At 35.3% G+C, this 25,485-nt stretch overlaps 1 protein-coding gene and 1 long non-coding RNA gene across 2 annotated transcripts; both read right to left on the reverse strand.

The window, feature by feature from the left end:
• Positions 1-7,093: 7,093 nt before the first annotated feature.
• LOC111404402 (cytochrome P450 72A11-like) lies at positions 7,094-7,711 on the reverse strand. Its single transcript, XM_023033215.1, has 2 exons — positions 7,381-7,711; positions 7,094-7,251 (listed from the first exon to the last, which is right to left on the reverse strand). The coding sequence occupies exons 1-2, from the start codon at positions 7,709-7,711 to the stop codon at positions 7,094-7,096; spliced, it is 489 nt and encodes a 162-aa protein (XP_022888983.1).
• A 6,886-nt stretch (positions 7,712-14,597) lies between these two features.
• Positions 14,598-15,691, reverse strand: LOC111404872. The gene is made up of 2 exons (XR_002704704.1): positions 14,976-15,691; positions 14,598-14,869 (listed from the first exon to the last, which is right to left on the reverse strand). It is a non-coding gene; the product is annotated as an uncharacterized LOC111404872 (long non-coding RNA).
• Positions 15,692-25,485: the final 9,794 nt, after the last annotated feature.

Consider the following 25,485-nt stretch of genomic DNA (forward strand, 5'->3'; position numbering starts at 1 on the left):
CGTGTTTTATATAAATAATATTATGTTATTTTATGTTACTCTTACTTTTTTGTTCAATTAACGCCAATCATAAAACACCACCATCTCCAAAACCATTACCTTCAACGGTTCCACTTATCGTCCCACAACCTATCCAAATTATATTAAGCATCTATTTGAGTCCCATCTTAAGGGAAGTAGATTTTATAATAGTGATTTTTAAGAAAATGTGATTAAAATGTAATGAAACATTTACGTGCAACATTATTTTATTTGAAGAATGTGGTTGAAATTGATTTTGAGAAAAAAATGAGTTTTTAAGTAATACGACTGAAACGGGACATAAATTAGCAAAAATTCATTACATGTGAAGTAACACACGTGTTATCTAGTTATCCAAGTCTCGAGCTCTAATACTATTTATTCACCATCCACCTTGAAACCTTTACTCACCATACGCTGCCAATGTCAATGCCTACACTATAACCTACTTATTTCAATTAAATTAGCAAAATTCATTACTTGCAAGGTAACATGTGGTACTTGCACAACAACTCAGTCACTCACATTTTACCTTGTTATTCTAGCTTGAAATTCTAACGCCATCTCCCACCATCACTACCACATATGCTGCTTTAAAGAGTACCTTCCCGAACATGCTTTATGAAGGCTGTATCAAACAAATTTATAAGAAAAAAGTTATTTGTACAGAACTATTCGTTTCACAGAAGTTTGCCAGACAGCCACATGCACGGACCCCTGCTGTTGTTAAAAAATTAGCAGAGGATTACCCAGGCCTCACCAGTGTGAGTGATCTGTGGCTTTTCTGTGAGTTTTGGTTCTGTACAAGTTGCACGTCCCAATTTATAAACCATAGAAGTGGTAAAGCATATATAATGCTGACATTTTTCAGAAAACGTAAAAATTAGTGACATAATAATTGAGAGGAAGATGCTGGTGTACAAAACCTCATTTGACAGAACTTCTACCGAATACTCACACATGGGTGGGGTCGGGATTTTTTTTTATCATTTTTAACACATGGGGTCCAGAAGTGGGGCCGACCTGATGTGAGGCTTCTGTTTTTGTTCTGTGAAAATAATTATGTACAAACAAAATTATCCTAATTGAGATCATTCCAAAAGACAAATCGCTTGAATTCTTCAATAGACTACCAAACACTAAACCACAAATCGAGACAGGCGCAAAACCTACTCCTACAGCTACAAAAGTGATAGGGCCATCTCCCCATCTATTTTTCTGCAGCATGATAATCGATAGAAGTTATAAAAGAGCATGTGAATATCAAAAACTGAGATATGTGGTCATGTCGACCACCATATTTCTAATTTTTTTTATTTAATTAAAGGTTGAACCCTAGCCTTAAGGGCCCCACCTCTGGAGTATCGTGAAAGAAGTAAATATCGGGATGTGTCTCAGCAGGTAAGAGAACAGGAGCGTGCCCGTACGTTGGTGCCCACAATCCAACTCCATATCTCAGGAATCGAACCTTCACACTACAACTGTCAACAAGGTTGAGACTACTTCACTCCTGTCCTTTGCACCACCCAAGGCATAACCCACATTTTTTTTATTTAACTGATTGCACTAGAAAGAGAGAGAACCATACATTTGAACCCCATTTTTTTTCCTGGAAAAAAGTGGTTTGAAATAGCTCCTAACAGACAAATAATGATATAATATTAAGATTTCCAAAGACATCAACTGCAATGACCCGATTATGATATTCCAACATTTCGTTTTCTTGTTTTATTCGAGTTCATATAGAACGATATGAGCACCAAACTGAGGTTGAAGGGTGAAAATCACATGGGGCACATGTATATAGATTGGTGAAAGCTCAAAGAAAAATGTCTTCAGAATATTTACCAACATCAATTTGCCTTCCAACAATGCAAAGTTCTGGCCAATGCACACTCGGGGACCCCAATCGAATGGAAAATATGCAGTCTTTCCCTTTGTTGCTTTCATAACTTCGTCAGCAAACCTATTTGGCTTAAAGTCATTTGCATCTTCTATTGAAATTCAAAATTGTGCTAAATCACGAGCAAGCAAAATGGAGAAGGATCTAGAAGTTTACAGTCATCAAAATACACTGGAATGAAAGCACATGCTGAGAGAAATTGGAATAGATCCCAATTCAATTATATTGCCAGTGTATAATTAGTGTGCAATAGCATTTTGACACTTGTATAGGTTTGTTACAATGAGATGTATATATATGTAGTTGTGCCGTTCAAAAACACACGAGAAAATACAGAATGAGTCTGGTTTATACTCCATAATTTCTATTCAATTGTGTTCATTTCATTCGTAATATTGGTCTGTCATTTTTTCTTATATGGTATCAGAGCTAGGGAAGGCTGAAAATGAAGGCAACAACATCAACTCTGATACAATTCAAAACCAAATACCACCTCAAAACTCAAACTCAAATCCAAATCCACAAGATCCATCTCTTCCTAGCAGTCCATACTTCATTGGAGCTAATGAAAACTCAGAAGCATTACTTTACTCAAATGCTCGATTCTACTAACTACCACTCTTGGGCAAGGTCCATGAAAAGGCCTCTTCGAATTAAGAACAAACTGAGCTTCATTGATGGGAGCATCTTTAAACCGACTGATGTTGATAGTCCAATGATGGAGCATTGGCTTCGTTCCAATGATATTGTCATCACCTGGATGCAAAACACAATGACAGTGGACATTAAGGCAAGTACTCTGTATGCTGAGATAGCACATCAACTATGGCTGGAATCGGAACAACACCTAGCTCAACAAAATGCTCGTAGAATCTATGAAGTCAAGCAAGGAATTGCAGTACTGATGCAAGGTCAAGATACAGTGAGCACTTATTTTTCGAAGCTGAAAACATTTCTTGACGAGCTGATGAATTATGAATCTATACCCAGTTGCACTTGTGGAGGGTTGAAGACAATGGTTAGCAACCAAGAAAGCGATTGGGTAATGAAGTTTCTCATGGGGCTCAATGATTCTTACAAAATTCTCAAAGCTCAAATTCTACTGATAAAGCCATTTCCCAAATTAAATGAGGTATATTCTATAATTTAGCAAGAAGAAAAGAGAAGGGATATCTTTGTTGATTCACCTACCACTGATGGAATGGCACTGGCGTCAGGAAGTATCCTTAAAGAAGCAGAGAAGAAAAATCTGGGGTCACAAAAGAAATATTTTTGCACATTTTGCAAGATACCTAGCCACTTGTTGGAAAGATATTTTAAATCTAATAAGGACAAACAAATATGTACACATTGTAAAATGCCCGGCCACACTATAAATAATTATTTCAAAATTCATGGATATCCACCAAGCCACAAGCTCTATAGAAGGACACAAGCGAATGCCACTTTCACACATCAGAATACTCTTATAGGGCCTGCACAGGAGCAAATAGGTGACAGAAATCAAGTTAGTTTAACTTGAGCAATATGCTCAACTGATGGCTTTGCTTAAACCACAAACCAGTGAATCTTATACACTTTCTACTAACACATAGATACATCCAAAATTTTTGGTATTTATATGTGTTTATCAGCTTACCACACAAAAGATAAGGCTAGACTTGTTACACCTTGGGTTGTGGATACCAGAGCTACAAATCATATGGTCTGCTCAGTTTCATTTCTCACAACCATCAAGTCCAAAATCTCTCAATTTATTACTCTGCCTAATGGAGATATGACACTAGCTACTCATATAGGAAGTGTTAGAATCACAAAAGACTTGTTTCTCCATAATGTTCTATGTGTCCCATCTTTTTCTTTTAATATTATATCCGCCAAAAAACTTGTTCAAACATCCAAGTGTTGTCTCATATTCTCCTCTAATTTATGTTATGTACAGGACCTTTCAACTTGGAGGACGATTGGTCTGGGTGAGGCGAGGTGAGGCTTATATCATTTGGTGCAAAGAGAAGTCTCTCCTACAAGCTTGATTCAAGATCTACCCAAATTAGTTAACAAAACTGTTCTGTCAACTTTTACCGTTCTCAATCAAGAAGACTTTGATCTGTAGCATTTCAGGTTGGGTCATCTCTCAGATTCTAGATTATGCTTGGCTGATTTACATTATGATCTTAAGACAAAAAAATCAAGAAACCTGTCATATCTGTCCTTTAGCTAAGTTACATAGACTACCTTTCAATATTAGCCATCATAGGTCAGAAATTTGTTTTGATTTAGTCCACTATGATTTTTGGAACCTTGTACTGAATTTGCGTATGATGGATCAAGATATTTTCTCACAATTGTTGATGATCACAACTGATGTACTTGGATTTATTTGTTAAAGCTAAAATATGATGCCTCGGTTGCTTTGCAAAACTTTTATACCGTGATTGAAACACAATTTGATTCCAAAATCAAAGTTATCAGAACTAATAATGGAGGGGAGTTTTATTTAAAACAATTTTATTCTGAAAAGGGCATTATACATCAAACAACATGTGTAGAAACTCCCCAACAAAATGCTATTGTTGAAAGAAAGCATCAACATATTTTAAATGTAGCAAGAGCACTAAAACTTCAGAGTGGGCTGCCTATGTTGTATTGGAATGACTGCATTTTAACAGTAGTCTTTCTAATAAATAGAACACCTACTCCTACTCTTAACAACAAAACACCTTTTGAAGTTCTTTTCAAGGTTAGGCCATGCTGTTCCAATCTTAGGGTGTTTGGTTGCCTTGCTTTTGCTACTACAGTTGCACACAACAGACATAAATTTGATTCAAGGGCAAGGAAATGTGTTTTCTTAGGATATCCATCTGGAACTAAGGGTTAGAAGTCACTGGACTTGGAAACCAACAAAATTTTTATATCAAGAAATGTGGTGTTCCATGAGAACATATTTCCCTACAAAGAGTCCAGTACTAAGGCTGATGAGAATCTGTCAACTCCTATTTATAAGTTGCCAAGTCCTACAGACTTAGCTTACTCTCAACCAAGCAATGTTCACCTAAACTATCCTACTAATTCCAATTTTCAATTACAAGAAAAACTACCACAAAATTCTAGCCAAAGCACAGAATCTTTAGAAACTTATGAACCTCTTGATGAACCTGAGTCATCACTTAATGTCCCAAGTAATTCCGACATGCCTCGAAGATCTGATAGAAGTAGAAGGACACCTGCTTACCTGCAAGACTTTATTTGCCAATAAGCATCCTCACTCACTCATTCTCAAGAGTCCTACAAGCAAAAAGGTAGTATAACTTCCAGTAGTCCATTTCCTTTATGTTCAACACTTTCATATCACAGTATATCCGACAAACAAAAAGCTTTTGTTTCATCTATTCTCACACAACTAGAAACTGCTACCTATCAAGAAGCTGTCAAATACCTTGAATGGTGTGAAGCTATATAGGCTGAAATAGATGCTCTTGAGTTAAACCAGACCTGGACTGTGACAGATTTGCCACATGGAAAGGAACCTATAGGATGTAGATGGGTTTATAAAGTGAAGTTCAATGCTAATGGAATAGTTGAGAGGTATAAAGCAAGGTTGGTGGCAAAAGTATATAGCCAGCTAGAAGGAATCAACTATCATGAGACATTTTCACCTGTAGCAAAATTGGTAACAGTGAGAACATTGCTTGCAGTGGCAGCAGTAAAGGGTTGGTACTTGCACCAATTTGATGTGAACAATGCGTTTTTGCATGGAGGCTTGAAGGAAGTGGTCTATCTGAAGATGCCTCCTGGTTATTGTGCTAATGGGACTTCAAAAGTTTGTAGACTTAATAAACGTTTGTATGGTTTGAGGCAAGCATCTAGACAGTGGTACTCAGAATTATCCATATTTACCATCGATCAGGGCTTTTGTCAATCCAAGGCTGATTATAGTTTATTCACAAGGAGCACATATAACTCTTTTACAGCAATATCAGTTTACGTTGATGACATAATAATAGCTGGGGATGATGTGGAGGATGTCAGTTCTCTTAAAAACTCACTTGATGACAAGTTTAAGATTAAAGATTTGGGAAACTTAAAGTATTTTCTTGGGATAGAAGTGGCTCGAGCAGCAAGGAAAATTCAAATTTGCCAAAGGAAGTATGCATTAAATATTTTGGCCGATTCAACAACCATTGGAGTGATTCCAGCCAAAATTCCACTAGATCAAAATACCAAGCTGTCAAAGATGAATGAGAAGTTCTTTCTGACCCTGCATCATACAGAAGACTGGTAGGAAGATTGCTGTACTTAACAATCACCAGACCTGATATAGCCTATTCAGTATATTTTTTAAGTCAGTATATGTAAACTCCTAGAGTGCCACACCTGAATGTTGCACATAAGGTGCTTGGATATATCACGATCATTGAACTAAGGACTATTGTTTCCTTCATCCTCTGATTTACAAATTAAGGCCTACAGTGATTCAGATTGGGGGCGTGCCCAGATTCTTAAAGATTAATCACAGGTTATTGTGTATTTATTGGTTATTCATTGGTATCCTAGAGATCTAAGAAACAAAACACAGTTTCTAAGTCCTCAGCAGAAGCGGAGTACAGGGTCGTGGCAGCTGTTTGTTGTGAGCTAACATGGCTTAGATATCTTTTTTATGATCTACAAGTATCTCATTCACAACCTGCTGAATTGTTTTGTGATAATCAAGCAGCATTACACATTGCGGCGAATCCAGTATTTCATGAAAGAACGAAATACATTGAGTTAGATTGCCATCTGGTGCGTGACAAAAATTACACATTGCAGGGAATCCAGTGTTTCATGAAAGAACGAAATACATTGAGTTAGATTGCCATCTGATGCGTGACAAAATACAAGAAGGGAGTGTTATTACAAAACATGTTAAGACTGGCTCACAAATTGTAGATATATTCACCAAGTCTCTCTCTTCTGACATTTTCTATTCTCCATCTTGAGGGGGGCTATTGAAATTCAAGATTGTGCTAAATCGTGAGCAAGCAAAATGGAGAAGGATCTAGAAGTTTACAGTCATCAAAATACACTGGAATGAGGGCATGTGCTAAGAGAAATTGGAATAGATCCCAATTCAGTTATATTACTAGTGTATAATTAGTGTGCAATAGCATTTTTTCTTATATCTTCACCCTAGATTTCAGGATCCCTGTGAACCATCAGTGTTGGTAACCTAACTATTGTATTGGCTGGTACAACAATTTCTCCTAATCTCGTTTCTTGTTCTACAAGTCTAGAGAGCTCGACAATTGGAGGATACAACCTCAAAACTTCATTCAAAATCATAGATACTTGGAAATAGAAAAAAAAATCAAATATGATCACAAACCAATAGAGATTGTATACCAGTGGTTTATCTCCCATTCTCTTTTTTGTGAGGATTTAGTTTTGAGCATTGTGTAATTAAAGTAAAAGTTCACTTACAATTTTGAGTTGACTTAACCCTTCATAATTTGGTTCGGAGTCACCATAAACTTGGAAAACTTCTTCTCTCGCACGTTGTTGCCAGTTTTGATGAATGCTTAATAAAACCATGGTCCAAACAAGCATCATTGAAGCAGTGTCATATCCAACAAAGTAAAATAACCTAAGTTGTCCAATGATATCCCCTGTATTCTTTATGCCATGAACTTCTACAAGTTCAGATTCCAACAGCAAATCGAAGAAGCTTTCCCCCGTAGTCTTCCCTGCCTTCATTGCCTCTGCTTTTTCTTCGATCCGCTTCATAGAGATTTCTCGTACTTCCCTCATCATTTATTTAGCCTTGCGGTTTTCATTAGTAGGTAAATACCTATACATATAACAATACGTGAAAATTTATAGCTTTTAAGCAGGTGAAATATATTACGCCATATTAGAAAAAAAGAGTAATAATTAGCTCTATATGAAATCTATTTTTGTCAAGAAAGTGTCATGTTTGTTTGATACGTATTACAATGTATAATAAACAAGATTTTGTTGTAATTCATATTAGATGGCAACAATAATTATCTATGATGGCCAACGAGGGAAGGCTACTCAATAAGTACTCTACGTAAAGTACCACATGCTAAGCCGTTGACTACCATGAGGCCCTCTACATACATCCAGACCTCGAATACTCTAAGGCCTTCTATGTTTATGCTAGTTCGTCTACCACTATGAGGTCCTCTACGTCCGCATTGGAACGTTAACCACTATGAGGCCCTCTACGTTTATGCTAGGTTGTTTACCATTATGAGACCCTCTAACACTATGAGACCCTCTATGTTTATACTAGGTCGCCTACCATTATGAGAGCGTATACCACGATGAGGCCCTCTAAGTCCACACCGGGCCATCGACCACTATGAAGCCCTCTATGTTTGTGCTAGATCGTCTAGCACTATGAGACACTCTACGTTTATGCTAGACTGTCTACCATTATGCGGCCATCTATTACTATGAGGCTCTCCACATCCACATGAGACCCTCGACCACTATGAAGCCCTCTACGTTTATGCTAGACCGTCTACTACTATGAGGCCCTCTAAGTTTGTACCGGGCCTTCTATCATTATGAGACCATCTAACATTATAAGGCCTTCTACGTCCACATTGAGCCATCAACCACTATGAGGCCTCTACATTTATGCTAGACCATCTATCGTCACAAAGCTGTCTACTACTATAAGGCCTTTTACAATATTTAACCATAAAAATATCATTGAAATGGATGGGAACCGCTCAGCGGTTATTATGGACACAACCAACTGCTGGATAGGTGGAGGTCTCTACTCAAAATGTTGGGTAGCGAAGAATACTACGTGGGACACGTGGCACAATAACCACCCAGCAGTTATATGGCTTTAGACTCCTATAAATACTCTTAAGGGGAGACAGGTATGGGCTCTTGAAATTTTGGCTATCTGAATACTCATTATATATTTTATTTCGAAGTCTACATTCTGAAATCTCATATTAATTCTTACGCCAGAGGTACAATGGGAGAGAAAGCCCTAACCTCATGTTACAGGTAACATTTGCTCATCGAGTAACAGAAATACTTTGTGCTGCCAGGAGGGAACGAATGTTCTTTTTCATAACTATTTCAATTCTATTGTTCAAAATAAAAACGGATGAAGAGAGAAAGGTTGAGCCATAAAAATTGCTTATGCGACCGCATAAACCTTTAAGTCTTGCGGCGGAATTTCAAAGAAATTGGAGGCAACCAATGTTGTAACTATGCGACCGCATAGTTATAGCCTATGTTGTCGCATAGTTTTAAAAAGTGATCGTTGGTCGGAATTTTTTAGAATTTTTGGTAGTTTTCTTGGTGGAACATTGTATCTCTTCACTTGAGTTGAAACCACTTTGTGTTGAGATGGTAGAATACTATAAATACATGGTGTCTTCATCCCTAAAACATATGAAAAACTATTTTTTTTCCCATTATTCATCCAAAGCAAAAGAAATTATCACATATTCAAAGCCTTTATTCTGAAGATCACTTTTTGCTTTTGGTGTTCTTCTTTAGGCTTGATCAATCCAGCAATTATTTGCCATTTTAATCATTAAAAGTAAGGTGAGAGAGGGCAAATATTGTTTGAGGACAACGATATAATTTTCGTGTTCAAGTGTTGTTCGATTTTACATATATCTTCGAGTCATCTTCTACTATTTTCTCTCCATTGTTGTATTTTTCAATAATAATCTCAACCGATATTTGCCTTTACTGGGATGGAGACGGAATCTACACTCGCTACAATCAAAATGATAAATCAAAACTAAATATGTTTGGACGGATTTGATGGTGCCAACTTAATGAGATGGCAAGACAAACTTAAATTCCTTCTGACGACGTTAAAGATCTTCTCGTGCTTTATCTACAATTGGAGCCAATTCTCAATGCAACAACAAGGACACTTATGAGGTTCATGCAAAAAGAAAGAAATGGGAAGAGGACAAATTAATATGTCGTGGCCGCATTCTAAATGTGCCATCGGATTGATTATACGATTTCTACACCAACACCACTTCAATAAAAGAAATCTGGGTACGAAGAAGTTTTTAGTTTTTAAATATTTTGATTTCAAGTTTCTGAATAATATTCCCTTATTACCTTAAGTTTATGAGTTGCAAATAATTGTCAACAAATTGAAATCGGTGAAGATCGATCTTCCTGAAATCTTTTAAGTAGGAGCAATCATTGCTTAACCCCCGAAATTTTTGAAAGGATATAGGAAGAATGTTCTTTACAGTTCAGATATACAAAAACATATTCGCATAGAGGAAGAATCAAGGGCAACAGATAAGACTAAAAGATCTTATGATGGCTCTTCGAAAGGCAATGTCGTGGATAATGTGAACAACCCCACTCTTCGGATGTTTATGGATGATTATATTTATGAAAGCATGAGTAATCTTTTCCAACAAATGAGTGTCATCGCAGCAAGCATTGTGATCTTGAATTCATATCTTCATATGTTCAGCAAAATCATTTAATGACACACTTTTTAACATCTATGAATTTTTTTAGTTGCAATTTTCATTAAAGGAAAGTGAATTGAACAATAGTTCTAGAATTCCAATAGGATATTATAGTAATTTTGGTTATTAAATGGGTCCAGTAGTATAAGATGAAATATTATACATATGTGAGGTATATACGAATTTTTTGGATTAAGTTGTTTGAAGGGAAATATGCCATTTCCATTCTGTTTTTTGCAAAAGGTAACACAACTAATCTTCAATGTTTTGAAAATCGACCCGATCATCAACTTAAAAAATGTGAAGGGTCAAAAGTTAAAAGGTTCAATCGCGATTGAACTGGATACAGTAAATACATACAAAAATAATAAAATACTATGAAAACAATAAATTTTTTAAAAATTTTCATATTAATAATTTGTTAATTAGATTCATTATTCTATTATTTGTTAAAATTTTTGTTATGCCACGATCTCACATTGAAAGTTTAAGCAACTATTGAAGAGAAGTGCATCTATAAAATGCACTATCCCACATTAAAAGTTTATGAAACCATTTGAAAGAAGTACATCTATAAAAGGAGTATGTTATCTAATATTTCTCAATGGGCCTTTGAATTGTTGTTTATGAGGCCCATTCATGAAGTTGAAATTTCTTAAACTAATAAAAAAATTTGGGAAAACCACCAAACCACGATTGGTTCATCGGTTTACGGTTGAACAGGCCAATTCGATGAATTTTTAAGTGGTTTAGTTATAAGTGGTTAACCGTGCATGATTGGCCTAATTTCCGATTAAACTGGCTGGGTCGGCCGATTTTGATAACATTTCTAATCTTCCCTCAATATTTTTTAAGCATAAGTCATTACTAACCTTTTAATTATGTAGCAAAACTTGCCATTGCTTCTATTTCGATCATTGAATCACAAATTTTGTTTGCCTGTTGAAATAAACGAAAATAAAACACGCGCGCGCACAAAGAGAGAGTGTGTGTGTCTAGAAAAAATAAATGTTTCATCTTTGTCACCCCACCCATATCTTAATCCACCCTAACCCACCCCAAGGGGTACTTTTAAGTTTGACCCAGTCAAAGAACCTAAATTCCACTTTGACTTCCAAAATCATGAATATTATGACATTGGCATCTTGTATGGTAAAAGACAAAGATGCCCTTAAATGTTTTGTACAATTACAAAACAATATATTGTTGAAAGGACTATACTACTTTTTTAGTTAATAATTGAAAATCAAACACTTCCCCATTTATAAAAGCTTCAAAACGAGCTTCCAACACAGGAAAAACTCTCATCTTTTCATCTGCTTGAATCTCAAAATCTAGAAAAACTTTGGAACGTTGAAGCCGGAAATTTTTTTCATATTAATTACTTCAAATCAATAAGTACATTTACGCATATTTAATTTTGTTTTCAGTAAATTAGTATACGTTTAAATAGAGAAATTTTATGTCGACATAGATTTTTTTAACAGATCTTACCTATCAAAAAAAAAAATTAAACAGATGTATAACTTTATAACCGTATTCTCCTGTGCAAAAACAGCCAAACTGGGTGTTTTGGCTTAACAAACAGCCAAACAGACGGAAACAGTCCGACTGCTTGACTGTTAAATAGCCTACAGCCGGCTGTTAAACAGCCGACTATTGGACTGTTAAACAGCCAATTAACCGATTGCAGCTGATTTTTGTTGGCCTTTTTCTTTTAATTAATAAATGAAGTTGATTAAAACCATTTCCTCATGCAGATATGATAATCCCCGTGTGTTATTTCGGTGATTTCGAATTGAATGAAAATAATCGGTGGGAATGGAGATGGACGAGTGACATACGTGGTTGTATTGCAATTCCCGTAACAGAGAGTACGCCATACTTAGAAATGTACCACGATTTGTAAAATAAGCTGAATGTCGACCAATCTCAATACAATATGCAATTGAGATATCTATTCAATGGTTATGGGGATTCATCCATTCCGATGCCACCGGTATTCGTTACTAATGATGCTAAATTGAATTATCTATTAGAATTGAATAAAATACATCGGACTCCAACTGTTCTTGGTGTGACTTTAATTACGAAGGATGTTATCGAAGGTGAACGCGAAGATTCAGATAGAGCAGATAAAAATGATCGAGGTTTTTGGGAGACAGTGGAGATAGTTCCTGCGGATGATGTGGGTATTTCTAAGACAGTTGCTTCTGATCGTGATGTCGCTGTTACGCGCAGAATTCCGTCGACAGTTGAAGACAATGAGAATATAAACGAGTTTACAAATGAGAATTTGATTGCTTTATCCCGACAGAGACACGAGCCGGGTGGGAGCTCACAGGTTGGAACAAGTGGACCGTCCTCCAATTCTTCCCGTGTGGCTCCCGATGATGAGGACTTGCAGGTCGAGCAACTGTTTGAAACCAAGAAAGATTTGCAGGAAGCTGTGCACCGGCTGACATTAAAATATAACTTTGAGTTCAAGGTAAAGAAATCAAACAAGTCATTGTTGACAGTTGCTTGCGTCGAAGACAGTTGCAATTGACGCTTGAGAGCAACTAAGATGGACACGAATGAGTGCTTCGTAATTCGCAAGTATTCATGGGAACATACTTGCGAAGTGGGAATTCTTCGAAATGATCACATGCAAGCTCGAGCATGGTTTATTGGTCGACAGATAATGCACAAGTATCAGGATCCACGGACGATCTACAGACCTTCGGACATCATTAACAACGTTCGTCGAGAGTACGGAGTGGTCATGAGCTATCAGAAAGCGTGGAATGCCAAAGAATGTGAGTTGGAGGATTTAATGGGATCGGCTGAAGAGAGCTATGATAAATTGGCTAGGTATTGCCATAACATAGGGACAACTAATCCTGGCACGGCATTTTTTATTGAGATGGGGGGCGATAATTGTTTTAAGTTTTTCTTCATGGCTCTCGGACAATGTATTCGGGGTTTTCAAAATGCAATGCGACCCGTAATTCTAGTTGATGGTACAACTCTGAAAGCTAAATATCAAGGCAAATTAATTATTGCTACATGTCAAGATGCCAACATCCAAATTTACCCTATTGCATTCGGCATAGTCGATAGCGAGAATGATCCGTCCATGCATTGGTTCTTTTCTAAATTGAGGGAAGTGATCGGGGAAAAAGACCTTGCCTTTGTAACCGATCGAGGACAGTCTATAATAAACAGTATCGCTGAAGTTTTTTCCGGGGCACATCACGGGTATTGCATGTACCATATACAAGGTAATTTGAAAACTAGATATCGGGGCACAGGTATCATTTCATTGCTCAGGAGAGCAGCCGAAGCTTACAGTACTGAAGAGTGTAATAAGTTCATGCTCGAGATATGAAGTAAATCATTACTGGCGTTGGAGTATCTGACGAAGATGGGGATCGAACATTGGGTGCGGTCATACTTTCCAGGACATCGATACAACATGATGATGTCGAATAACGTGAAGTCTCTCAATGCATTGTTTAAGAAGGATCGAGAGTTACTAATTCTCGCAATGATTGAGAACATTCGTAACAAGCTACAACAGTGGTTTCATGACCGACGTGCGGCATCACAGAGTTGTACTAGCGTGTTGACCCCAGCTCAAGAGGAGAAACTGTTTAAGGCGGCAGAGGTTGCAAGGAAGTTGAATGTGGAAGCACTAGACGAGTTTCGCTTCTCCGTGCAATGTGCACGTAATACGGCATGTATGGTGGACTTGACTGATAACACATGCACTTGTACGAGATTTCAGTTGGAGAGTTTTCCATGTGAGCATGCAGTTGCGGTGGCCATTTATCGAGGCTTTGCTGCGAGAATGTTATGCTCTTTGTATTATACGACTGAGTCTTGGAGAACAGCATATGTCAAGACTATATTTCCTCTGCCGAATGAAGCCGAGTGGGAAGTTCCCGAGCACATTCTCCCATTTCATAATTTGTTACCACCAGCAGTTGAACCGCATGGTCTTGGACGTCCAAATACATCTAGAATACCATCTACCGGAGAGTTTCCTCGACCGCGTAGGTCTGGCCGGTACGGAGCCGTAGGGCATACTCTGTAACGCCCCGAATTCTCTAGCAACCCGGAACGTTACCAAACGTGAATTGATTAATAAAGTGCTTGAGGCAAATACATTTTAATATAACGAGGAATTCAGTAAAAATTGAACAACCTTAACAAAAGGTAAATTAAATTAAATAACATATGCGGAACAATTTGGAATCATATCTTTTATCAAACATTAATAAAAGTAGTTCTAACAAATAATAAAAATAGGACTAATTGAAAGTTATGACGTGACTCACAATTGAGTCTAAATTTAAAAATAATAATAATCAACTGTTAATAAATATTCTAGTGTTTCTAAAAATTAAAGTACTTCATGATGGAGATCCATTGGTCCAATATGCATCCATCCACCGTCGTCCAGCATACTAATTTCTACCTGAAAATTGTAAATAGAGAGGGATGAGTATAACGAATTATACTCAATGAGGTGCTTGCTACTCCACATTCAAATCAAACGTGAAATTATGCATAAATTCTCTTACCAACATAACATGAGAATTATCACACCATGACAAATGATAATTCAAGCAAGCGCTGCAAATAACGTGAAGGTTAAATTGTGCCTTAAACTGTATCATGATTTCTCCCAAAAGAGCTCTGAACTGAAGTAATTAAATCCATACATAACAACGTTTTTGAAAAGATGTGGACAAACCACTAATAGCACTGAGCATCTCACCTTTTGAAGATGAACGTGGAAAGTAAAATTGCTGAAAACGTGATTCTTTATTGCAATTCCAAAGCCTTAAAAAGCCTTAATAATATGGAGAAATATTTTAAAGAGGAGGAGAGAATAAAGACGCGCAGAAGAAGAATGAGGAATTAATTACTGAATGCTTGAGGCTTAGTGCTATATTTATACTAAACCACGGTGTAGGGTAATCACGTGGGGAGTGGAATTTCACTGAAATTAGAACTCTAAATTTCGTCCAAGTACATCCCAGAAATTTGGTTTGGAAATCCTAACCTCCTGTTTGATATAATCTGACTTGGGGATTAACTTTTGATATTGGGGCCCAAACCAACTACTATAATAATGAGGAGACATTACTGGAGCATATCCTTTGCACACGTGATCATTAGGATAAGTTTAGTCTAAAATAACTAATAGTTTATGCATACTAATTAAATATTAACCATAAACTTAATTAATTAAATAGTAGACTACATAAATAATATATGGAGTTTGTTAAGAATTGAAGTCTATCATAATGGCCGGACAAAAGAAAAGATATTTAATTCCTCTAAAAATTTGATTAATTACTAAAAATTTGATTAATTAATTAGAATTCTGATAAGTGATAACTATTAACTATTGGGTTTAGATAAGTTCAAAATCAACTACAACTATAATAAGGAAAAAGACAAATAGGCATTATCCTGCATGATGTTTACCCACGTGGACTGGGAACCTCCTAATTGCATGCATAATACATTTTTATTATTCTAATAAAACAATAGATAACTAATTATCTCTTGTCTTTGATTAAATCAAAATAATTTAAAGAGTGTTTCAAATGAAATAATTTAACTAGTTTAATTAATTAAAGTCCTAACTATTCCAATATGATAATTATTAAAAGACTCTATCATAATCGAAATCCTATGTGATTGAGAATAATAGTTTTTATTCTAATCAAAGTAGATTATGATTACAAGTAACCAATAATTATTATAATAAATAAAAGCTAAAAATCGACATTTACCTACTTAATTAGCAAGGATATTCCCTTAATTATAATTTCAAAACTTAGGCACACGTGAAAATAGAATCTCCCTATTAAAGAAGTAAAAAGCTTGTAATAGTTTCCATAAAACCATGGTTATGATTTTCATTAATTATCTTTTGATTACATTTTATAATTATCAATACTCAACATATTCAAGTTTCCTAATGGCCGAAAATCTGTATGCCTATTAATTAGAATTTCATTTATATCTTGTTTCTTCTATTGATTCTATCTTAATTCAACTTATCCAAAATATCTTTTTCTAAGATATATAATTAATTATTATCTATCAAAAGAGTCCAATATTGATATAGTAATTTAGCTCGAATTAATAAATAATATTATTAACTAAATAGTTTTCTTAATTGGCTATAACTCAAGTTTAACGAATCCAAATTGAATTTTTCTTGAGTCCATAATTCGCCATTTATTACGAGCTTTAAAATGAGCTCAATATTGATAGGGTAATTCTAACTCCTTCAATAATTAACTATTTGGCCTATTTAATAAAGGTATAAAATATGAAACTTATTTTCACTTTGGTCCCTCAACTATAAAGATATTCACATAGATCCAAATTAACCATAGAGATAACTAATTAACTTGTATAAGGACTTAACTGAACATTGCAATCCTATTAAATAAATTAATGCTAAAAAAATTCGGGATTTTACATACTCGGCAATTTTGTACCAGTTAAATTTCCCTAAATGACGACTAGACAAGTACGTGAAATGAATAATATTTCTTTTTACTTTACACTGTTCAATATTTGTTATTTATAAATCTTCCATATTTAATATTTATTCTTGATAAATGGTAATATACATATGTGTACAACCCTCCCATGATTTTTTCCCGACACTCGGTGACAGTCTTATCACCCACTCGAGCATATATTCTGGCACCGTGTACTCGTTACCCATAAGTTCGAGCGACTGATACTCTATGGTAACGGCACCCAGGAACTCGGTGTTTAATATGACTCGACCATGGACATCAAATGATTTTGGATGTCTTTGAGCTCGATCTCGCAGCATGTCTATGGCCAGGTTGATATGCTGCAGCAGGAAAGACAAAAAAAGTATGAGTTATTCATTTAATAAACATAAGGTCACATATAAATAAAAAACACGAAATGAATAGTTCACTTACATCGTCAGCGAGCCAAGCTCCCGCAGTGGTGATATCGTGGAACCACTTGTAAGGGTCCGAGACCGTCCTTTGACCTATCGTGCGGCTAACTCTGTAAAAAATAGGGAAATGTTAAAATAAGCGTAAACGAGTTAGCGTACAGTGCTTTATTAAAATCATACAATACTTACCCGGGGATAATTCTCCTCCACTCTGTCTCGAACGCTTTCCACTTGGCATTGTCCACCTCTCTGAATAAGTTCGGGTACGTCCCATCGATGAACGTCCTCCTCTTGGCCTCAGCCGTGAAGGGGGAAACAACATACCATGATGACACTCTCAACCTCTTGCTGACCACCTGCTCTGTCTCGTCCACAGCATGTCTCTTATCCTCAATCACGCTGGGCGTCCTCTCGACCTCCGGGGCCACCTCCTCCGTCCCCCCATTGGGGCCTCCCCCTCGGTCGCCACCACCTCCGCCCCTCCCGTCGGGGCCTCCCCCTTCGTCGCCACCTCCTCTGCCCCTCCCGTCGGGGCCACCCCCTCTGTAGTCCCCTCTCCCATCCCCATTGGGGCCACCCCCTCTATAGACAACCACAATGACTCCAATGTCTCATTGCGCTAAAAATGTGGGTGACCCCCTCTCCATCACCATCTCTGCCACCCTCTCGATCATGATCTCCGCCATCCCCTCTGTCTTCCCATCGTCTGCCGGCTAAATCTCCTCTAAGCGCCGCTACTTTATCCTGAAGGTCGACAACGAAAGACTGTAGTATTCCAATATCATGGGATAGATCATCAACCCTCCCTGTCAACTCTCGTCCTATATCGTCGACCTTCCCTGTCAGATAGTCAACCCTCCCTGCCAGATCGTTGACCCTCCCTGTCAACTCTCGTCCCAAATCATCGACCCTCTCCGTCAAATCTCGTCGTAGTGCGCCGACCTCCTTCGCTATAAATCCAGTCAAACGGGCATACAAATCATCACTATGCCCTGGAGACACACGAGGGAGGTATCTGGACGGAGGTGATGCCAATGGCGACGGCGATGGCCCCGGCGGAGGTTATGCCACTAGCGGCGGTGATGCCCTTGACGGAGGTGATGCCAATGGCAGGGACGATACTCTCGACAGAGGTGATGCCAATGGTGGCGGTGATGCCCTCGGCGGAGGTGATCGTCGATCAACTGGACCGCCCTCCTACATAAATAAAATGAAAAATTATTCAATAAATTATTCAGTAAATTTATACGTCGATGATATTCAATAAATTATATTTCATTCACATACCCAATCTCGGTCCAAGTTCGGATCAGACATCTCCTCGTCTGGGATGTACGGAACGCCTAAATCCCACACAAGACCCCGAGCCTCCTCTTCCATCGACGGCGTCAACTCAGGTATAACTTCAAGCTGACATATTGACATTTCAACTACTTAACGATCATGTAAACAAAATTTTAAACTACGTATAATATAAATCACAAATGCATAATACTTACCTGAGGATCGTCGAGGAGGGCCGATAACTGCTTCCCAGTGGGACATCCCTCAGCTCACGATGATCTCCAATGATGCATCCGACCCCTTGGGCCTCGAGTGCGATCTGGTGAACACATGTATGGTATCTTCGTAGCATCTTCGGCCCCATGGACAGTTGTTGAACGCATCGATGTCCTCAACAACTTGCAAATGAAAAATGTCGATAGGAGTCTTCTTGTGATGACACCTCATCACACTCTCGAGAATGTAGACCAGCCCAAGCTTCAATCTATCTAGCATATGATCGCACTCCCTGATCGCAACCATCAAGTCGGGTAGAAACACCGACCCCTGTCCCTGGAAGTACGTCTTGTACAGCCTATTACTTCTCTCCATGGCTGCATCGTTGCTCGTAATCCTCAGTCCAGTGATCAATGTAAACTCAAACATCAAGAAACTGACGACCTTGCCCTCGAGGTCGAACTGGAGGGAATCGCCGTCGACTGGCCTCCGAAGCCGACATAGAAGTGAATCAATGATCTGTCCTGAGTACTGCACCTCTAGCATTTGGTGCAGTGGCCACAAGAAGGACTGTCGTAGCATATCTCCGTGCTAATCATCGAGCAGCTCCAACACAGCAGTAAAACTCTCAAAACTACTGTTCCAAATAGCTTTCTCCGGCATCCGTCTCAACTCTGCATCTAAATGATACTCCATCCTGCAAAAATTCAAATGTTATAGCATTGAACAAAAGACAACAAAAGAAAGCATAATCTCACAAAATCAAGGGAACCGAACTCTAACTACCATACAATCACAAATATTACATTTGAAAAATATATTTACAAAAAATAACAAATCAAATTAAATATATTGTCAAAAAAATTAAAGAATATAAATATTATTTAAATAAATTGAAAAAAAATCAAAGATTTTCATAAAAGAATAAAAAAAAGAACAAAACAAATTGTTAATTTCGAACAATATTATGTATTCAATTATTAAATTATATAAAAAAGGAAATTATAAAAATTAAATAATTATATAAAATAACTATTATTTGGAAAATATATTTACAAACAAAAAATTTCAAATTAAATACATTTTCGAAAAATGTAAAGACAATTTGTATTATTTAAATAAATTTGAAAAAATCAATTAAAGATTATTTCATAAAAAAAAAAAGAATCAACGTTGTTAATTTTAGAATATTTCAATTATTAAATTATATAAAAGACAAATATAAAAATTAAATAAATAATTACTTTACCTTTTTTTAAAATGTAAAGACTATTCATATTATTTAAATAAATTTGAAAAAATCAATTAAAGATTATTTCATAAAAAAAAAGAATCAACATTGTTAATTTTACAATATTTCAATTATTAAATTATATAAAAGACAAATATAAAAATTAAATAAATAATTACTTAACATTTTTTGAAAAAATGTAAAGCCTATTTGTATTATTTAAATAAATTTGAAAAAATCAATTAAAGATTATTTCATAAAAAAAAAGAATCAACATTGTTAATTTTACAATATTTCAATTATTAAATTATATAAAAGACAAATATAAAAATTAAATAAATAATTACTTTACCTTTTTTTAAAATGTAAAGACTATTCATATTATTTAAATAAATTTGAAAAAAATAAATTAAAGATAATTTCATAAAAAAAAAGAATCAAAATTATTAATTTTGCAATATTTCAATTATTATATTATATTGACAATGATAAAAATTAAATAAATAAATAACATAATTACTATTTAATCAAATAAAAAATTTAATTAATTACAAAAATTATAAAAAAATTTAAAATTAAATATATAATAGTCTGAGCCGTTAATAGTAGGCCCAGACTGTTAACAGTCGGTTTACCCGACCGTTAACAGTCGGCTTTAACGGCCGGGGGTCGGGAATCGGTCGAAAATCGTCATTCCCGGCCACTAAGCTCCAAAAAAAGCTAAAAATTCACATTTTTCACACTCCCAGCATGCCCATGGATCTAATTAAACCGAAATTAGTAAGGAAAATGCTATAAACTTGCACATGAACCGCATTAACCGGAGAAAAGTGATGAAAACTAACCGGTTATTTTATTTCCGGTGTAAATAATGGTCGTTGACTGAGACGTTGGTGTAGTTGCCGGTGGTTGATCGGTCAAATTTCTGGAGTCGGTCGGTCGGTCGGTCGGTCAGAGATTTTCAAACAGTCTTACTGTGAAGTTTTTTTTTTTTTTTTTAACTTAATTTGTTTTTTTTTTAATTCATTTAATGGGTCAAAGGCCAATGTCAGATTTTGCTACAGTGGAAGAGCTATTTTCGTGTATTTTCTCCCCACCCCAGTCCATCACATTCGCGATTAAAAACACCATCTTCTCAAATACAATCAAGTCGTTGGCGAAAGAAAAATCAATTAAAAAAAAATAAAATCACCAAATCCACCCACGGTATCAGAACCACCATGGTAGTGGAGACTTCATCACTCCTCCACTATCCGTGTGCAAGAATCAAATCACAAAAAAGGGTTGGGAAAATTTATATATTTTTATGTTTTTGAATTAATTTCTAAAGTGGTGGTGGCACTGTCTCTGACAAGATTGCATTTGTGAATACGATGTTTGGTGGCGCATGGAAGCGTGAACTGGGTTGGAAAATATGAAATGTTTATTTTTCTTTGTTGTAATATGTATTTAATTCTTTTGAGGGATTTATTTTTACTTTTACAGAATTTTCTTTTCGATTTCTAATTTGAATGCCTGTTTTAAGATTGTTAAAAACGTATTTGATTTGTCAGTTTGAAAAATTATTTCTCAAAACTAAAAATCAAGTTTGATTTGAAAATTTGAAAATTGTTCTATAACATTTTATTCCATGAAAGTTGATTGTACAATAAAAATATAATAATTTAGTATTAATATATTATCAAGTAATATATACATTTTGAAATTATTTTATTGAAAACACTGAAAACATTAAAGATGCATTTTGAATTTTATATTATAAATTTTTCCTTGTTTTCGAAAATATATTTTCAGAAATATTATACCAAAAAAGTTTTCTGTATTTTGCAAAACAACAAATTAAACGCACCATTATTATTTAAGTTTTATCTTCACATATCTTCTCATGTGCACATCAAATATATTTTTCATCAAATTCTTGACATGTGCACAATTCGGGGCTGAGCCGAGAAGGCCAAAAAAGAAGAAGAAGAAATTCTATCGAGTTGATAAATTTTACATTAAAAATTGAATGAGCTTGGGAGGACAAGGCCTAGGCTCCCTCACCGTACACAATATTTTATAAATAACTTGAATACCTTAAAATATATTGATATCTCGATGAGGAAACCAACTAATCTAAAAGTTCAAGTTGTTTGTAAGTTTACATATGTATTTATAATGACTTTTACCTTCACTTTCACATTTGAGATTATGCGAGCGCCATTATTAGGCCCACCATTTATGCAAGGGAGTTAATTTTCGTATTTTGTTGTTTTTGTGATTTTCATTTATATATCCTCATTTAGGTAAGTTCTGTGAGCATTTATTTTATTTTATTTATTTATTTATTTATTTTTTTGAAGAGAAGGGGCAGAGAGGGAACTATGAAATGAAAAGAATAAATTGTACAATAAAATGCCCTTTTTTTTTTTTTTTTTGGTTCAATGAAATGAATAGAGAAGTGGCTTTTTGAAGAGCAATGGTCCGATTTCTTCTATTTAGGACCCAAAAAAAAAAAAAAATGAAAAACAAACAAGTGCTATATTTAATTTTGTCTAAAATTTTCTACATTTATAAGTTGATATTCAAGACTTGTAAATCATTCATCACATTATGGAAACTTAGTGGGGACTGTAAGCTTTGCAGTTCGCCCGTGATTGTCGAGGCTCGTCTCCAGAAGACAGCCCAACTCTGATCTTCTACTCTTGCTTTTTATCTCTTTTCTTTTTCTCTGTCCATTTCATTTCATGGCGCCCTCTCTTTTACTCATTGTTTGCTTTCCGATTTTATTTTATTTTATTTTATTGTTCTGAAAATAATCAACATTGTAAAAGTATAAATATTTTGTAATGACTATAGAAGAGATTGTCATATTAAAACAAAAACATAATAAGGTGAATTTTAACATAAATTGAAATTGAATGACTAGCATGAGATGAAGTCTTCACAATTGATTTGTAAGCGCAAAGAGAGATAAGAACCGTTATATAAAAATATTAAAATAATAAGTTTGAGATTCACTATTATAATGTAAATTAACATACGTGGTGCAACTTTCTATAAACATCTTTAGTTTCTTATTAATTATGCTACTTTCAAGTTCAACTAAATGCGACTCTAAATATGCGAATCAAAATAAACCATGAAGTCTTTATATTTTGAGAACAAAACTCAAATCATAAAAAGATGAGTAATATAAAATGCCCTTGGTATGAAATTTGACAATTTTAAGTATGCTTGGCTAAGTTTACTGATATTATGTCAAGAACCCCAAGAATACACAAATTATAATTGAAGAATATCACTGTAAATATTACAGACTCGAATCAAACATTCGACACAAGGTGTCATCGACTCATAGACTCAGAATACTCATTGTACCCTTCTGTACATGGGTAAAATACCCAAAAGAAAACCCCAAGAATCCCACCATGAAAACACCGAACGCAACTACTTCAACATGACCAAATAGAAAACCCTAGATCATATAACAACCCTCTCACTTCTCAAAAGGAATCACTCAGATTCAACTCAATCACACAGAAATATAGCCCCAAATCACAGAAGATAACCAAGGGAATTTGAAAAGGACGATGGAGAAAAGTAACCAGAAAGACTAGGGTTTCCAGAGAGTTCAAAGGACGGTCTAAATGAAAAGCTCAGTCAAAGGCAACCTAAAAGGCATGCCAATAATATAATAAAACCATCCAACCATAGATATAATATGAGGGATCTAACGGTCCTGGAGCAGCACACGTGGTCTTCAGGTTTGAGCTCGGGTTCTTGGGCTCACCAAGTGTGTTATCGGGCAATGGAGTGTAGCATCTAAAATAATTGGGCCTGAACCCGCTTTCGTCATAGCCCATTGTTTGAGTTATAATTCCATAATTGGCATCACAACTCAAACAACTGATTTTACTTTAAGTAAACAAGAAAATTTAAAATAAGTTTTAGAAAATAAATGTTAATTAGAAATAACTTTTTATGTACTGAAAATTAATGTTCAAACACTTGTGAAAATGCGAAGTTGTAATAATCGCTAACCTAACTATCCCTTTTTATTTGAATTTCTTATAATAGATTATTGAAAACAAGGGTTAAATTATTTTTCAATTAAAAGGAATAATTTTAGGGCACTGCTATTTCCATCCATGCATTTTATAAGTACATCCCATGCTAAGTTAATCCCTAATAAAATTTTAAAACTTTTAAAAAATACTATTAACATTTACGTCATTTCCAATTTTGCCCTTATTAAATCCATTCATTTAAATATTATATATCCACGTGAATTTTATATATTCATTCTACTTTAAATACATTCCTAACACTATAGATTCATACAATTTCTAAAACCATAAACTCTTTCAAAACAAATGAATGAAATAAGAACAAAACAAGGGATATTTAAAATGAGATAAAATAATTATAATTGGATTACAAACAATAATCGTTTCTGGCATTTATGATTGACAAACTCATCATTATATTTGAGACTACTCCTTTTTTTCTTTGACCCAAAGAAGGCAATTTTATCATTAAATCAATTATACAAATGATAACTTTGCTAGATCATCCGTAGGTGGATGTCAAATTTCTATATGAGTAAGCTTAGAATAATATTAAAACTAAAAAAAAAAAACATAAAACAAAAAACAAAAGTCAAAAAAATTAAAAAAAAAAAAAAAAAAAAAAAACATAAAACAAAAAACAAAAGTCAAAAGACAAATTCCAGTTTCCCAAATCCCAATGTTCCCCCTGTTGGGAATATACTTATACATGCACAGCGGAATTTAAAATAATTTTCGATTCCCACCAAGAATCGCCTTTGTGTTTAGATAGAAATTGTGATAATATTGTACCTTTTTCAGATCTGCAATCCTTTTGCTTTTCTTTTCGTTCCACAACCTTGATTCGCCACCACAGCTATCCAATTGTCCAGCCTCCAACGGTGATCCACACAGAGAATATGATTGCAGCCTCTAGGGTTTTCTTTTGTGCCAGCAAGAATAATGAAAAACATATGGACCTCAAACTCTAGCCATGTATTTATATAAACACAAACGGGCTCGACCCGAACCGGTCCAATATTTAATTAATCCATTTAATTAAACCCGGTCCGTGAATTAATTAATCCAATTAATTAATTCGAGAATATAAATAACAAATCCAATTAATTAATTTATCCAACGATTGTTAAATTAACCAATTGGCAATTTGCAATCTTCCAATTCTCTTTTGTGTGTGACCCATTAGGTTCCCGACCACGATGCCTAACGACGTGAAATATTATTTTGATCTAATCAAAATTGATAAATTAAAACACCCTTTTAATTTATCGTCAATTCACATTCGCCGTCCCTGATTGACATCTAGCAATGTGTCAGGGCAATACATGTGACGGAAAATGTCA

Source organism: Olea europaea, chromosome 11 (assembly GCF_002742605.1).
Source record: "Olea europaea var. sylvestris chromosome 11, O_europaea_v1, whole genome shotgun sequence".
NCBI classification, from domain to species: Eukaryota; Viridiplantae; Streptophyta; class Magnoliopsida; order Lamiales; family Oleaceae; genus Olea; species Olea europaea.

Bases quoted from the DNA above. Each gene is read 5' to 3' on its own strand.
- LOC111404402 (XM_023033215.1), bottom strand. From the start codon at position 7,711: ATGAGGGAAGTACGAGAAATCTCTATGAAGCGGATCGAAGAAAAAGCA. The intron at 7,252-7,380 runs GTGAACTTTTAC...TCTATTTCCAAG, and splicing joins AAGTCAACTCAAAATTGTAA to TATCTATGATTTTGAATGAA.